We start from the raw sequence: 16,443 nt of genomic DNA, 5'->3' as shown, positions 1-16,443 counted from the left end.
CAGCATCTTTATCTGACAGTAGCTTAGGGCCATAAAAAAAAAAAAGAATAAAACCCATAAAGTTGTTTTAGAGAGTACCTGTCATGATGAATGTTAACCACTGCTATTATGTCCCATTATGACAAATGTATAGACGACAAAGAGAAGCCACAGCACAGTCCATCAGATGCTCCAACCCTCAAGAACCAGGCCAGGGCCTTTTGCTGACTGTATTTTTACAAATGAAGGCTTCTGGAGTGGAAGGTGGGCAATAGTGGTGGGGGGGAGGGGAGACACAAGCCTGGACAATTCACGTTCTCCTCCTTGTGCATCTCATAGTCAGCAACTGGGGACCCTTGTAATAAAGATAAATTGCCATTTTGGTGTCCCATCAAGTCACCGATCCACAGGCATCAGTTCCAACCTTTACTACCTACCCAGACTGTGCAAATCAAAGTTATATTTTATATGTATGTCCCTTTTTCTTCATGCGTGCCCAGCCTCAACACAATGGCTCATGGAGAATTCCAAAAGACTGGACATTTTAAGAATTCTGATACATTGTTACCAAGTAGCAAGCAACAATGAAGCAGAGCTCTGAGACCTTGACAACATGGGCAAAGTAGATCAGTCTGGAATGGATAGCATGTGCGTTTTAGACCACAACCTCAAAGGAGTAATGACGACCCCAGATGATTTCCTTACCCTATGTTGATTAATCTTGTGTCTAATATTAACCTTTTAAATGAGATTAGTTAACATACGTTTAAAAGTTCCCTTGTTTATTAAATACGGAAGCCATATTTTATTAAGTTTGGAATGATCTTTCCATCATGCAAGTCATTTGTATGTCAACTCCCCAAATGATCTTCCGTGAATACAGTACTTTACAAGAATGTGTTGTTTAGAGACACAGCCAGATGAACTCTCAAATATAAAAGGGAAACTAAGAAGGAGACAGCCAATTAACTGGCCATAAATCTCTTTAATGCATTTCATTTCAGACATGCAATCCTGAATCCAGGAAACTAATGGAACTTTGCAGAGAAAAAAGGAATGGAAATATTTAACACAGTGCTGAGACTGATAGAATTCCATTTAGTGTGCTGTGGAAACGGGTCCTGATTAGAAAAAGATAAAATAAAAATACTTTTAAATAAAGTAAAATAAAAATACTTTTAAAACACACAGTAGAGAAGAAAACATCTGTTTGTATTCCTGAAAGAAACCAAACCTTCCTCCAGGGTCCCCTCCCCAACTCCTGCCCTTGACATTCACACCAACTTCTGGCCATTTCTGGGAAGCTCTTGTGGTTCAAAGCTTTGCATATGCTTCCTGACTCACAAGGGCCCTCCGTTCCTGCCCTGGGTTGACAGTCTAAGTTCCCATGGAAAGATCCCTTCACCTTGTCTTCCTAACCTTGCCCTTGAGAAAAAGATGCCCCTCTCCTTGAGGCCAAAAGAACACTTCTCACCTATTTGCACGATCCTCTTTTTACCTGTGACCTCCCCCTAACCCTACCCTTACTGAATCATAAGCTCCTGGAAGACAGAACATAGGTGTGCCCAAGGCCATGCTGGTGAGAAAGATGCATTGGTCAACCTTCATTACTATAATGAAAGAACCCAGAGGCAGACTGACTGATTACGAAGAAAAGAGCTGGGCTGATATCATAGCTCAATGGTAGAGAATACACCTAGCATACATGAAGACCTAGGTCCAATCCCCAGTATTAATCAATCAATCAATCAATCAATCAATGACAGAAAAGAAATGTATTTGGACTCATTGTTCTGGAAGTATATGTGAGGTATAAAAGACATGATACAGGCTCTGGCCACAGCCCAGGAAGCTATACCACATAGTGTTGGGGAAAGAGTGTGTGTACTGGTGTGGGGATGGGATGTGGTTTCTCCCCTATCCTTATAAAGTCACCTGATTCAATCATGAGGACTCCACTCTAATACTCTAATCTGTTCACTTCTCAGAGGCCTCACCTCTAAGCATTACGGTAATCGAACATTTCTTGATAACACTTAATACCCCTAATGCGTGACTTTGGGGATTGAGCCCCTGTTTGGAGGAGACAAAACACACTCAAACTATAACTGCGGAAGAGAACAATTAATCTTTCACAAAATAAGGTGAGCCCTGCCCCACCTCAAAGAGAGACAGTACAAATGCTTCCTTCAAGCCCCAAAGCATGGTCGCGGGAACACTGGCTTGCAGGACCTGTGTAAAATGCTGAGGTCCTTCCACAGGACTGTTCAGAGCTCCATGCCATCTGCTGAGCAGTGAGCCGACTTGCAGGCCTGCTGGAGTCTTAACAAAATGTGGCACAGATGTCATTACGCCTTGATTTCAACCTCCCTAGCCAGCAACTTTGTAAGTGGAAAACTCACATAAAACTTGGAATGTCTCCCTTTGAAGACTATGAACTTTATGGCTTCATTTTAGTGCTTTTTAATATTATTAGTTATTTTGTTATATGATAAAATTTTAAAAGAAACACATTAAACTTTGGGTGCCTGTACTAAATCTGTCTAAAAGCTGCTCAAAAAAAATTCCCCAAACGTTAGTCTTTGAAATAGTGGTCTGACAGTTCATTCTATTAGAATAAATAATTTATCTACACTAAACCAGAAAGAATTTCTATTTTCATCGAATCAGTTCATATAAAAATGGGGTCAGAAAAAAAAAAAACCTCCTTATAAGTAAATACTTAAGCTTGCTTATCTCTAAGGCTATCATAGAATTAATTACAGAGTGAATAGAGAAAAATGAGTTCATGAGAGTTATTTTTGTATCTAGAGAATCAGTCACCACAAGAACTTTTTATAATTAAAAAAAATCATACCTGATCCTAATCCCTAGCCCCCACCCACCATCTATGACTTAAGAAAACAGGTTCCACGTGAAATCCAGCAACTGGCTTTCAGATGTAAGAACAGTGGTTCTCACCACTGTTTACATGATTCCTACTTTGTGTACAGAATTTGCCTCTGTGCTTTATGACTTTTACTGAGACAGTGAGGTCACTGGAAGCAGAATCGAGTGACAATCAGTTTGACCCCTGAGCAACTTGGGTGCACCCTGTGAAACGACCAGCTCACCTCTTTCCCTCTACTCCAGGGCCAAGCTGACACAGGTTATCATATGGGCCATCAGCTCGCTGGCTCCTGGCTCAGCTGGACAGAGGAGGAAGACCAGAGCACACACAGTCCATTTGGACTCACTGTCTCTCCCGCCCATGACCACATCTATCATGTCTCCCTTTGAACTCAGTGTCCGCCATATGTCCGGTTGATCTTCATCCCACTGCAAAGCCCCAGGTCATGGTCACATCCTCTGTAGCGCAGGTTATCCAAGAGTCAGTCTCCCTCACTCCTTTGATCCAGGTTTTCTCCCCCACACAGCTGTTAGCTCCCTTCAGTCTGTCCTTTCTTTGGGCCACTGCCTTACCCCTAATGGCACAATGTACCCCCCACCACCCAAGCCTACCCAGTCCCCGTGACCCAAGTACTCATGCTTCATTCACACTTGTTTTCCAGAGATGACAAGAGCCTTTCTTCTCTGTCACTCAAACCCTGCCTTCCTCTCAACAAAAATACATTGATGACAGTGACATTAGTTACCATCCTACCATACTCCGGGCTCTTCATCTGCACTAAGCTCAGTATGGTGTCTGTTTTATTCTCACGAGCTCTCTACAGCCACAGAAAGCAGAAAGCCGTCCTTGTATACTTCCTCATTCTCCAAGGAGGGCTTTGAGAGATGAATCAATTTGCTTGAGGCCACACAGCCAGCCAGGACCTGGGGAAGTAGATATTTGAACCCAGGCCTTTGATCTCAAGGTATCTGCTCCCTTTCCATCCCAAACCACGCCAGCCTAACTTTCCTCAAACCATCATGTAAACCTGAAAATAATGCCCAGACTCACCACCTATAATTTATTAATATTTTGTGAGTATTACTTAATATTTGTTTAAGACGATGTCCTTTAGATTGAATTTGGGACCACAGATCTGTTCTCATCAGGGAATCTTGGCCACTGCTTCACACATTACAAATTTTAAATGTATACTCATGCTTAATGAATACTTCTATAACTAAAATTTACAAATAAACATTATGTCTAACATGCCTCTCCCATTGCTGCTCTACTTATTATTATCATTTATTATTTACATTCCCTTTAATGTCTCTCTTCCTTTTAATGCAAAAGTGCAATTCAGAGAGCATGCCATTAGGTGTCACTACAATATCACAAACACCCTCAAACTGCCAGCCAGTGAAACCTGAGTCCTCTGGGCACACAGTGCCTCTAGAGTCCTCCCATATTATTGGGGGAGGGAGGAGTCTGGACATCAGGAAGTGTTTCAAAACTGAAGAATGAAAAGGTGGTGAGCCATCCAAGGAGCCTGGAGTGCAGTAGCAGAGAATGCTCCTGTACCTTCAGGTTACCTCACCTGTTCACAATGAACTTGGGGTACATTGATCAGTCTGCCTTGGGGCGCACTAGGGACTCTAGCTATGCTCTCAGAAGGCAGTATACAGGTGCAGTTAAAAGACCACAGAGAACTAGAGGAGAAAGCTTAGGCATTTGGACCAGTCCATGGTGAGTGGGTCTCCCGTTTTGTAGTATTAGTATGTTGGGGACAGCCTGGCATCATCTATGTTCTCTGGAGACCTGGGACATCAGGTGGGGTTCTGTGCACTCCGCTCCTGTGACTTTTTCTCCTTTCCCAATAACACCTTATCTGCCCCAGATACGCCCCATCCCATTGTATCCACCGCCCCATCCCCATTACACTTAAAAGATGACAAGAGATGTGATGTGGTGAGGGTCTTATCCTAGGTTCAGTCATCGTATGTTGCCCAAGGGGAGCTCTAAATGCCCTCACATGTCTCCTTATAAGAAGGGTGTGGGTGAGATTCGACACAGACCACAGAGAATAAAACAATGTAAAGGGAGGCAGAGGTGGAAGCCGGGGCAATGGGAACCATGGAGGGTGGAGCAGATTCTCCAGCTGGAGCCTGGCAGTACCAACCATTTGCTTTTGAACATCTGGTCTCAAGTGAAGAATACACTTCTGTTGCAGCAAGCCATCAAGCATGTGCCAATGTGACTCTTCCTCTACGCTGGGGCTGGCTGCCCTCCAACTCCAGGAGATCTAGTCTAAAGGGCAAATCCAGCATTCTGTGCCCAATGCCCACATGCTCCCATGCAAAGCTAGCTCGGGAAACCAACTTACACACCTAGGGAGAAGCAAGTGCCTCTCTTGTCTCTTCTTTTCCATGAGGCACCTTCAAGTACCCAGAAAGTGCCTGGCACTGACCAGGGAATCAGAAATAGTGACTGGCAGGTGAGTCTCATTTATCTAAGGAGAAGAGGGGCTGTGAGACATCCCAGCCACAGGGACTTTCTTCTCAGTCTTGGCCCTTTGCCTGGCAAGGATTTGATGGTTATTTGTTGAACAAATGGGAAAGTATTACTATTGATTGCAGTCAAGGCAACACAACAAAGTGAACAAATAAGAAGGTGAACTCCACATAGAGAGATCTGAAGCCCACTCGAAATCACTGCATTAAAAGAGATGGTTGGTGTAAGTAGATGCACCGAAACCCACCATCAAACCATACGACTTAGTCCTGGAAGAAGTCCTGTGATGTTAGACCTGCATGCACACTTGGCATGATGGGAAATGAGTGGCTCATTGTATAGCAAGGGAGTAAATATTCTTTTTCCTTATACTAATTGTCAAGGAGATGTCAGCATATCGAAATTGATGTTAGTGACCTCCAGCGATTCTTCAGATAGACGCCAACTACTGTTTCGTCAACACTGTAGGTTGCTCCCTCTGCTAACCGTAGGCCAGCAAAGCCCTTCTCAGAAATACTGAACCCCTGGACCCAGCAAATTCAAACCTGGAAATATATCCCTTCGGCTTCTGCAAGTGTTCTGGTGTTCAAAAAGCATGCTACCATTTCTGACATAAACACTTGAGCAAGCTAAGCTAACGTTGTGACATGGAGCCTGGTAGCTGGAATCCACCGGGAAACACATGTTATAGCCGGACACAAGGTTTTAGAAAAATTCTGGAGTTTTATGCCTTTGCAGGACAAAGGCATGGCCCAGCACCTCATGTTTATCAGTGAGAATGGTCCCAGCCTTCTGACCTCAGGTTACCTGCTGTCCCCTAAAGGCATGCACATCGTGTATGTCACTGATCACAAGATTTTTCTGGTGGTGACCAAGTGAGACAGTGAGTCCTTGGAGGAATGGGATGTGGTGTAGCAAGGAACCAGCACCAATGCCAGTGGGTGACAGACTAGCTGCAGCCATCTCCAGTTGTCACTGGGTGGTGTTTCTGTGAACACAGAACATTATCAACTACTGGGAATCTGGAGACATAAAATTACTGCTCGGAACCATTTGTCAGGCTGTGTCCTGAATGCAGCCATGTGAGTGGTAAAGAGTGTGAGCGTTAGAACTGCGTGTGCAAATAAGTTTTAAGGACACGAAACATACTAACAATAATTGAACCCCCCCAAGTAGATTCTCCTTTTTAGTCACAGGATGAAGGCTGATAAAAATATAAGGGATGTGTGAGTGATGGTGCAGGGATATGCTATACTGAGCATATTCAGTGACTGACAATCCCAAAGGGAAGAGGGACTCACTAATATTTGACCAGGGTTTCTAACTGAAAACTTGACTACAATATGAGTTTAAAGCCATTTGCCCCTTGTACCGAAAACCACAACATCACAAAGTTTTGTTGATTTCATGGTTCCGTCACTCCCTCAGATGATAAAACACACTCACCTATTTTTTTTAAATAAGTTACCAAAAGATAAACTATTACTATTACCATTCCAGTCACTAACCCAGAACTCATAAAAGGTCCCATCCTGGTTCATAAGGACATGATTTCATTGTCCTTACCAACAGACAACCGCTAACTACATGAACTGCTTCCCTGGAGACCAACAAAGACTAGGTTAAAATTCTGTCCAATTCTATCTCATCTGCTTCCTTACAGAGATTAACAGAAAGTTTAGAGAGGAAATGTGTAAGAATCATAGATCGTGCATGGGAGCAACTCAGAAACTATCCAGCCATGCCTTACATCTCAGAACCAGGGGATACCACCATCCCAAGGGATGAGTTTAACCTTCTAGACAAACCTTTTTCTCCTAGGCTGAGCTTGAACCTGCAAGCCAGACCTCAGGAGGGTGTACCCCCATCTCTTGCCCCCACCCCAACACCACATGCCTGGAGGAGTTCTAGTGCCCCAGTGGTCAGAGTTGGCTTGCTATGAAGATACTTACCTCTGTTCACACCTGAAGTGCACAGGGATTTGAACTATGAACATTTACTCATTGCAAAGCAGTGCCAATGTGAGATAAGAAGTCTAGGTGCAGAGGAGAGAGTCACCATTAACTTGATAACAGCAGGTTTCCTTATGGACCCACAGTGTGCTGTCATCGCCACAGCACAGGCTCCTGAATTCTCTCTATGTTGGAGTCTGGGTTTTAATCTATTGATTGATTCGTCCTACTATGTGCCGGCTATTGTATTATGATCAAAGCAGTGTAATGGAATATACACTTACTCCAAAGGGGGAACCAAAGAGCAACAACTTGTCCCTCTAAGGTGTGCGCTGAGTCAAGAGGCTGTTTTCATGACCCATCACAAGTACATGCTTAGGCTCTAACGAGGGAGGTTCAGGCACAGCCATACTCAAACTGATTGAGAGAGGAGGCTGGGCCATGGTCTCTGGACCACTGTATGTGTCTGTTCCTGGTTTACCTCCCTGTAGCTCACTGTAGCTCCAGACTCAGATAAAGAGTTAACCACCGCTTTTTATCAAGAACCCAGCTTTGCTTGTCAAGAATTGCTTCAGCACCCTGCATGAGTGGATAATGCACCTCCAGAAGTCACAGTTATGAAATGAAAACTGGAAGTGCCTGGTACAAGTTGTTGATCAAGGCTGGGTGGTGTTGTTACACACCTTTAATCCCACCACTCGAGAGGCAGAGGCAGGTGGATCTCTGTGAGTTTGAGGCCAGCCTGGTCAACAGAGTGAGTTTCAGAACAGCCCGGCTACACAGTGAAACCCTGCCTTGAAACAAACAAACAAAAAAAGTTGTTGAATATGGATAGGGAAGGGCTCGTCATGTCAATACTCCTCTGTAAGGAACTCATGGCAATTGATGGTTCTGGGGAGGTGCTATTTTCTTCACTGCTGTATCCACAGATATGGTGACATTCCCCAGTAAACAGCCTTCCACCCATGCTTGAACAAGCAACCCTAGTTAAATTCAATGAATCACTCATTTGAGACAGAGAGAGAGAGAGAGAGAGAGAGAGAGAGAGAGAGAGAGAGAGAGAGAGAGAATGTGAGGGTGGGTGCGGTGATGGCAGAGGATGATGATTAAAATGACCAGAATTTATTACATACATGTACATACATGTATTATCAAGAAATAAACATAAAAGAATAAAACAATAAAAAAAAAAGAATTACTTCAGACCAAACAGTTCTGCTGTGGGGTTTGAACAAGCCACCCAATGAGCCCACTGGAGAGGAACAATTTCCTTCTTGATGATACAAGCTTTTCCCTAAGTGGGGTGTGGAGCCTCAGCAAGACACCTCCAGCCCCTGGAATTTGGTGACAACTTATTATTATTATTTATCAGTCCACCTGGAGCTGCCACTGTAACTCTAGAGCCTGGCTGGATGCTAAGAACTGAGTGCCTACATCTCCGTCCCCTCCCACAGAAGTTTAGTCTTCATCCCACATTCTCTGCTGGAAAATGCCACCCATGCCTGCAGCCCTCACAGGGAGATTCCAGCCATCAGGAAAGGCAGAGGTTCTTGGGGCTGCACAAACAGTCCCCTCGGCCACCCACTACCAGGGACACACACATTGCAGAGAGCGGCTCAGCCCCCAGAACCCTGGCAATCCACAGACAGCCACGGGGACTGAAAAGCACACTCTGTACACACTCATTGGCTTGTGATCATGGAGAAGCTCAAGCAATGGAGACAGAATCCAGGCAACAGATGTAAAGGGCTTGATCTCAGGAAGTAACCCTGTGAGCTCACAACGTGACAGTAGACCCAGGTGTTGGAACCTAAGTGTAATAACCTTTCCATGCTTGTGGAGCAAGTGCTGGAGGTGAGGCTAGGCACCTGGATGTGGTTGCTGGCTCTGGTTTGGGCTCCTTACACTGTCAGATGGAAACAAAAATAATCACACCCATTCCCAATGAGCTGTGAGAGCAGGACTTCTCTACGTGTGCACTGCTGGTGTTGAGGACCAATCTCTGGTGTAGAATGTACCCTGCACTACAAGAAGCTGAGCCATACTGTTGGCCTCTGCCTTTAGACACCAGAAGCTCCCTCCACCCAGCTGTGATGACTAAAACATGTCTCAACTGCCAAGTGCCCCTAGAAAGGTGGATAAAACAAAATGGTCCCCAAGCATGCTCTCAGTGTCATGTCTATCACTGTGTGATCAATATATACGTCATTTGGATTGAATGTTTATGCACCCTATTCACATGTTGAAATCCCAAGCTCCAAAGTATCGAGAATAGGAGATGGGTGTCTGAGAGGTGACTTGATCATCACTATCAAGCCCTTCTGAGAGGACCCTAAAGGGCTACCCCACCCTCTCTCTCTTTCTCCACCCTACAAGGACACCATCCTCAAGCTGAGAAATGGCTCTCACTAGTAGACACTTTGATCTTGTCTTCTCAGCCTCCAGAACTGTGAGAAACATATTTAAGTTGATTAAGGCGTACTATAAGGTATACTGGTGTACTATATTTGTTTTAGTAGCCTGAATACACGAAGACTACTACATTCAAATCATTGAATTGACCTCAAAGGTATCCAGAGCTTAAGAAAGACAGTCAACCTTAGCCCTTCTTAAGGGGGTTATTTTTATATTTTTTTCATTCTTAAGTGACATACAACTATATGTGTTTCAAGTGTAAAGAGTGGTATTTCCGTCTACAAAAAAATGATGAGAGGGTTTTGAAGCAAATGGTTGCTTCATCTGAACCTCGGCATGAACTAACAGTTGCCAACTGCAGCTGTCAGTGCACAGGGAAATGTTTGTGGGTTCCTGAGATGTGAAAGGCAGTAGCCAAGATGGCCTGAAACGCTTTACAAAATAGATAGGAGTCCAGTTGCCAGCAGAACTATTCTGGGTGGCTTTGAGCTCAAAACTGGCCTGTGGCTCAGTCTTCTTTCTGCACAGCACAATTGGTGCATGTAAGGTGAGGAGACAGTGAGCTAAGAAAGGCATTTTGAGCACATAGAAAAGTCACTGGCAAGTATGCAGCATGCAATGTATAGCTATTGCCTTGGCTTGAATATCAAGTTTCAATAGGGTGCTATGCATGAAAGTGTATTGTGGTCAAATGTCTGGAAAGATGATTTTAAACCAAGTTAAACTGTTTTTTTTTTCCCCACACACATTTCTCAGAGCCTTTAAAACACTGATATGCGCCGGGCGGTGGTGGCGCACGCCTTTAATCCCAGCACTCGGGAGGCAGAGGCAGGCGGATCTCTGTGAGTTTGAGGCCAGCCTGGTCTACCAAGTGAGTTCCAGGAAAGGCGCAAAGCTACACAAAGAAACCCTGTCTCGAAAAAAACCAAAAAAAAAAAAAAAACCACTGATATGCAATAAACCTTGGAGGGGGTGACCCAGAGTAACAGACACTTCAGGCCTTTCTTTGTAGGATGATTCACACCCCTAGTGTTGTGCAAAACACAGGGTGAGCTGCACTGCTCAGACTGTGTAGCTTCACACATAGTCTACATCAATTGTAACCCTTTCTAAGAACGTGAAGAACACTCACTGTGAAAGGTACGCACCTCTGGCTAATAACACATGCTAAGGGTCGGAGGCTATGTAAATACTCAGAATGATGTGAAATCCAGGCACGGTTGTCAATGTTGACATTTGCATCACTCACCCGCGATCCCTTCTCAGGAAAACACTGGCAGACAGAGCAGTTTCTTCCTCCACAAGGGCCGCCGTATTTCTTGCCACTCTGGAAAGTGAAGCCACTTGTTCAGTATATCAGTTCTCGGGGCTCGGCTTAGTTCATAGAGTATACAATAGAACCAGCACACCATGTGTAGACCCCACTAAACGCTTTTTACCTTTAGATCCAGGGAAAGCAAATATTAATGTATCTATTCTGAGACAGGTTACTGCTATGTAAGTCAGGCTAGGCTGCACTCAAACTTTTGATCCTTCTGCCTCAGTTTCCCAAGTGCACCATCACACCTGGCTGCAGTGAGTCATACTGACACATAAAAAGGAGGAGCACTTGGGGGGAACTGTTACATCGGTCAGGCTCTCCAACCCTGAAGACACCAGAGAAAAGGGAACCTTATTCAGAAGCTGCCAGAGCCAGAATCATAGAGAGGCTTTCTCTCCTCTGAAGACTTCAGTGCCCAATTGTGAAGAGTCTAGGGGTGTAAATGTGCAGTCAGGCAAGCTCTGCACAGACAGAGGAGTCTAGTATCAATGATAAGCTCGACTTTCTCCCCACAGCCCCCTGTGTCTCCCCGATCAGCAAGTACATGATCCTCACCACACAAATCCTTCCTGGGACAATTCTCTAGATAACTCGTGCAGTTTGGATTAAATTTTCCTTCCTGCAATTTCCCAGTTCTCCATGGTGGTTCCTCTAAGGTGTCCCTCAATCCCAAGCTTCTGAACCTGAGTCATTTGGGCCTTTTCCTGCTTTAACAGACTTTCCTTCCTTCCTTCCTTCCTTCCTTCCTTCCTTCCTTCCTTCCTTCCTTCTCCTCCCTCCCTCCCTCCCTCCCTCCTCCCTCCCTCCCTCCTCCTCCCTCCTCCTCCTCCTTCCTCCTCTCTTTCTTTCTTTCTTTCTTCCTTTCTTTCCTTTTTTTCTTGTGGGTTTTTTTTTTGGTTGTTTTTTCTTTTTTTGGTTGTTTTTTTTTTGAGACAGGATTTCTCTGAGTATCTCTGGCTGTCCTGGAACTCCCTTTGTAGATCAGGCTGGCCTTGAACTCACAGAGATCCACCTGCCTCTTCCTCCCAAGTGCTGGGATCAAAGGCGTGCACCACCACACCAGCAGCAGACTTTTCTTTAACTCTCTAGAAAGTCAACACACACACACACACACACACACACAAACACACACACACACAAGTTCACACAGGAATGTCCCTGCCCTTTGGGAGACACAGTACCTTGTCATCCATTGCATATCCACTGTATCTATACCCAGAGCCATTAGCCACTTCAGTACTAAATGTACTCCAAGAATTACTATTTCCATGTGTACATTCTCTACAAACAACAATAACCAAAAAAAAAAAAAAAAAAAAAAAAAAAAACCAAAACAGCCAGCTTCAAGCACCTGCTTCACCCCTAAGCTGTGGCTCAGGTGGCAAATGTTAGATTCCTAGTGGCAGAAACAGGATTATCAAGAAAGCAGCAGAGATAAGCTTTGTCTTTGCCAACCTTGCTTTTTTGTATAATTGATTTTTTTAAGCTTAAGGCAATGAACATACACTAATATAGAATGAAAGAAATAGGGAACAGCGAACCTATAACTACAGCGTTCAGGAGGTAGAGGCAAGAGGATCAGGGCAGTTCCAGGCCAGCCTAGATTACATGACACACTGTCATACACAAAAAAAAGAGAGAAAAAGAAAGGAAGGAAGGAAAGAAGAAAAAAGGAAGGAAGGAAAGAAGAAAAAGGAAGGAAGGAAGGAAGGAAGGAAGAAAGAAAGAAAGAAAGAAAGAAAGAAAGAAAGAAAGAAAGAAAGAAAGAAAGAAAGAAAGAAAGAAGAAAGCCACTAAGCCAATAGTTACAGTCCCAGTGGAAGACCAGTAAATAGGTACAATACATGCATGGCAATATACATATTACACAAATACATGTATAAGTCCATACATGTGGGTGATAAAAGACTAAGGGTCTACTCGGAAGGTTTGTTTTGTTTTGTTTTTTAATCACTCAATCTAAACTTCCTTTAAGGGGCAGTGTGGTGGTTTGAATAAAAATAGCCCCCATAGGCTCACAGGGAGTGGCATTATTTGAAAGGATTAGGACATGCAGCCTTGTTGGAGCAGATGTGGTCTTGTTGGAGGAAGTGTGCCACTGAGGATGGGCTTTGAGGTTTCAAATGCTCAAGACAGGCCCAGTGTCTCTCTTTTCCTACTGTCTGCTGAACCAGATACAGAATTCTCAGCTACTCTCTAGCATAATGTCTGCCTCTATGTAATGGACTAAATCTCTGAACCTGTAAGCCAGCTCCAGTTACATGTCTTCCTCTATAAGAGTTGCTGTGGGCATGGTGGTGTCTCTTCACAGCAATAGAAACCCTAAATCTAAGACAGAAAGGAACATTTCCAGACAGAATCAAAGAGAAAATATTTTTAAGCATTAAACAAAAAAGACATCTTTATAAACAAAGGTCTTATGGGTCATTGAATGCATTGAAGAATCTGAGAGTTTAAGGGTTAGAGCCAATCTGTGAAGTGCCTGCCATGTGGGCATGAGGACTTGGGTTCAGGTTTCCATCACTCATGTACAAGGTTGGGCACAGCGGTGAATGCTTGTGATCCCAGTGCTGAGGGGAAATGAGTCTGGAATTTCAGGAGTATATGACTCTTGAGTTTTAATTAGCATTGTTATCTGTGAATGCATGAGTTCAAAATTCTAAGAGGTTAGGAATGAAATACCCAGGCTTGGCTGGGAGAGCATGCAAGCACAGTAGCTCGTCTGAGTCCTCGGATTCATTTAAGGTCAGGATTCATTACTGCGTTCAGTGAAATACCAAAACAATGATGGCAAAATGGAGTCAGTAGATTAGATGCCTTGATAACAAAGTCAGGATGTTTATTTGATATTTGCTTCTTCTGCCAAGCATCACTGAGATATGTGAGGTAGGGTTACATTTTAGGAGTCATTTTAAAATAGATTAGCAGATTCTAAGAAAGAAACACCCATTGACATGTGAAATGGGGGTGGGAAATTGTAAAGGAAGAGTCTGAACTTTACAAAGGTGTTGTAGTGGATGAGGAGATGCCGAGTGTGACACTCAGACCCCAAGTGACAAAGCCACATGTGATTGTGGGGGCTTGTGATCCCAGCATTGATGAGGCAGAGACTAGCAGATCCCTAGGGCTCCTTAAACAGCCATCTTAAACTACTTGGCAAGTTCTAGAGCAATGAGAGACCCTGTCTCCAAAACAAACAAAAAGAAATAGAGGTAGGTGATACCTAAAGAATAGCATCTGAGTGTCTTCTGGCCTCCATACTCAGCAAACACATGCGTGCTAACTTGTACAGAGAGAGAGAGAGAGAAAGAGAGAGAGAGGTCATTCAAAGCCTTTGAAAAAGACAAGGACAATACCACAGACAATTAAACATTCATAGCTTGAACCACAATGGCTAGGAATATACCTGTACTGGCTGGTTTTGTGTGTCAACTTGACACAAGCTAGAGTCATCAGAGGAAAGAATCTCAGTTGATGGAATGCCTGGATGAAATCCAGCTGTAAGGTATTTTCTCATTTAGTGATCAATGGGTATGGGCCTAGCCCATGGTGGGTGGTGCCATCCCTAGGCTGGTGTCTTGGGTTCTTCTGAGAAGGTGGGTTGAGCAATTCATGGAAAGGAAGTCAGTAAGCAGATTATGTCCATGGCCTCTGCATCAGCTCCTGCCTACCCTATTTGAGTTCCTGTCCTGACTTCCTGCAGTGATGAACAGCAATGCTGAAGTGTAGGCCTAATGAACCCTTTCCTCCCCAACTTGCTTTTTGGTCATGGTGTTTTGTCACAGCAATAGAAACCCTAACTAAGACAATACCCATACTCACACACTCACTGGGAACACACCTACATTCACACACTCACTGGGAACACACCAATGCTCACACAGTCACTGGAAATACACCTACACTCACACCCTCAGTGGAAATACACCTACACTCACACCCTCACTGGGAATATACCAATGCTCACACACTCACTGGGAACACACCTACACTCACACACTCACTGGGAACACACCAATGCTCACACACTCACTGGGAACACACCTACACTCACACACTCACAGGGAACACACCTACACTCACACACTCACAGGGAACACACCTACACTCACTGGAAACACACCTACACTCACACTCTCACTAGAAACACAACTACATTCAAGCCACCTTATTTTTCTCCAAGGAAACAAACAGGAGGAGCCCCCCTTCTTTACCTCAGATGTCATAAAACACATGCTTATTGCATACAAGGTTAAAGGAAGTACAGCATCACCTCCTAAAAACCCTAACTCTGTCTCAGATTGGTACCCATTTTCTTTTTTTATAAGAAAATGATAGAGATTCAAAACCAAAACATCAAGCTCTATGAAAGCGTAGCCTATCAGAGGACATTTTCTGTCTATGTCCTGGCCTCAAGTCCCCTGCCCTCTGAGGATCCATCTCTTTACATTGGTATCTAGGTATTAATAAGCATACTCAAGCACACGCATCCACACTGCTGGCAATTTGGGTTGTTTTATTGATACTCAAGTGACACGCTGACTAGTACCTGGCCGTTTTCACATCATCACCATTTTCACATTCATGCTGACACGCCCCTGGCAGCTATTCAGCTCATATAGCACCAGAACTTGTATATCTACTCCCTACTGATGAATACTTAGGTGATACCCGTCTTTAGCTGCTGACCACCACCCTGCAGTGAGTGCTCTTGGGCATGCATCTTCCCACGTGCCAGAATAAAACTATGTGACAAATTAAAAAATGCATTCTTGCACCAAAGGAATGTTCATTTAAAATGTTGGTAGATAATGCAAACTGTTTGCCACAGGTACTTTGTCAACCCACACCTTCCCCTTAAATCCCAGCTACCATATTGCTACTCCCTACATGCTAAAATATCTCTGCACCACAACCTGATGGGAGTGTCCAGGACTGAACTATTTGGTTAAGGAATCACATTCACTCTCATAGATATAAGGATCAAGGGGAGTGAATTTTAGGATGCTGCGGACTTTTGTAATAGAAAAATAAATGCATACAATATAAAAATAAGCTTGGGAAAATCAGGTAAGATTAACTAGAAAAAATGCTCCTAACTGAGCAACACAAGGAGGCATTCTGAAATGCACAGGAACTAAGCTGGACAAGTCTCACTCTCTCTGCCTAACACGAGAGGAGGACTGAGTCTTAGCTGGGTTAAAGACTAAGTAACTAGGGAGAACCAAGAATCAAGGGCTTCTTGTTCCTTGACCCGATAGTAAAAGAGGAGTAGAGATAATTTTTTTTATTGCAGTTACTTTGCAAAAGTCTCTGGTAATCAAGGGACTTGAGTCAGGTAGATCTCAGTCACTCCAGTGGTCTTCAGCCCTGAATGGCAGGCAGCCCTTAAC

The 16,443-nt window shown here is 44.0% G+C and overlaps 1 protein-coding gene across 1 annotated transcript in view; it reads right to left on the bottom strand.

Annotated features, from left to right (window-relative positions):
* Col4a4 (collagen type IV alpha 4 chain) overlaps positions 1 to 16,443 on the bottom strand; it is a 120,575-nt gene that overhangs the window by 86,970 nt on the left and 17,162 nt on the right. Inside the window, exon 5 of the mRNA XM_028874138.2 lies at positions 10,979 to 11,056. Within this exon, the coding sequence (XP_028729971.1) occupies positions 10,979 to 11,056 (78 nt within the window). The remainder of the gene's footprint in view (positions 1 to 10,978; positions 11,057 to 16,443) is intronic.

The sequence above is a fragment of the Peromyscus leucopus genome, chromosome 13 (assembly GCF_004664715.2).
Source record: "Peromyscus leucopus breed LL Stock chromosome 13, UCI_PerLeu_2.1, whole genome shotgun sequence".
Taxonomy (NCBI): Eukaryota; Metazoa; Chordata; class Mammalia; order Rodentia; family Cricetidae; genus Peromyscus; species Peromyscus leucopus.
Note: the sequence above shows the minus strand (reverse complement) of the source record. Positions and strands in the feature narration are given on the sequence as shown.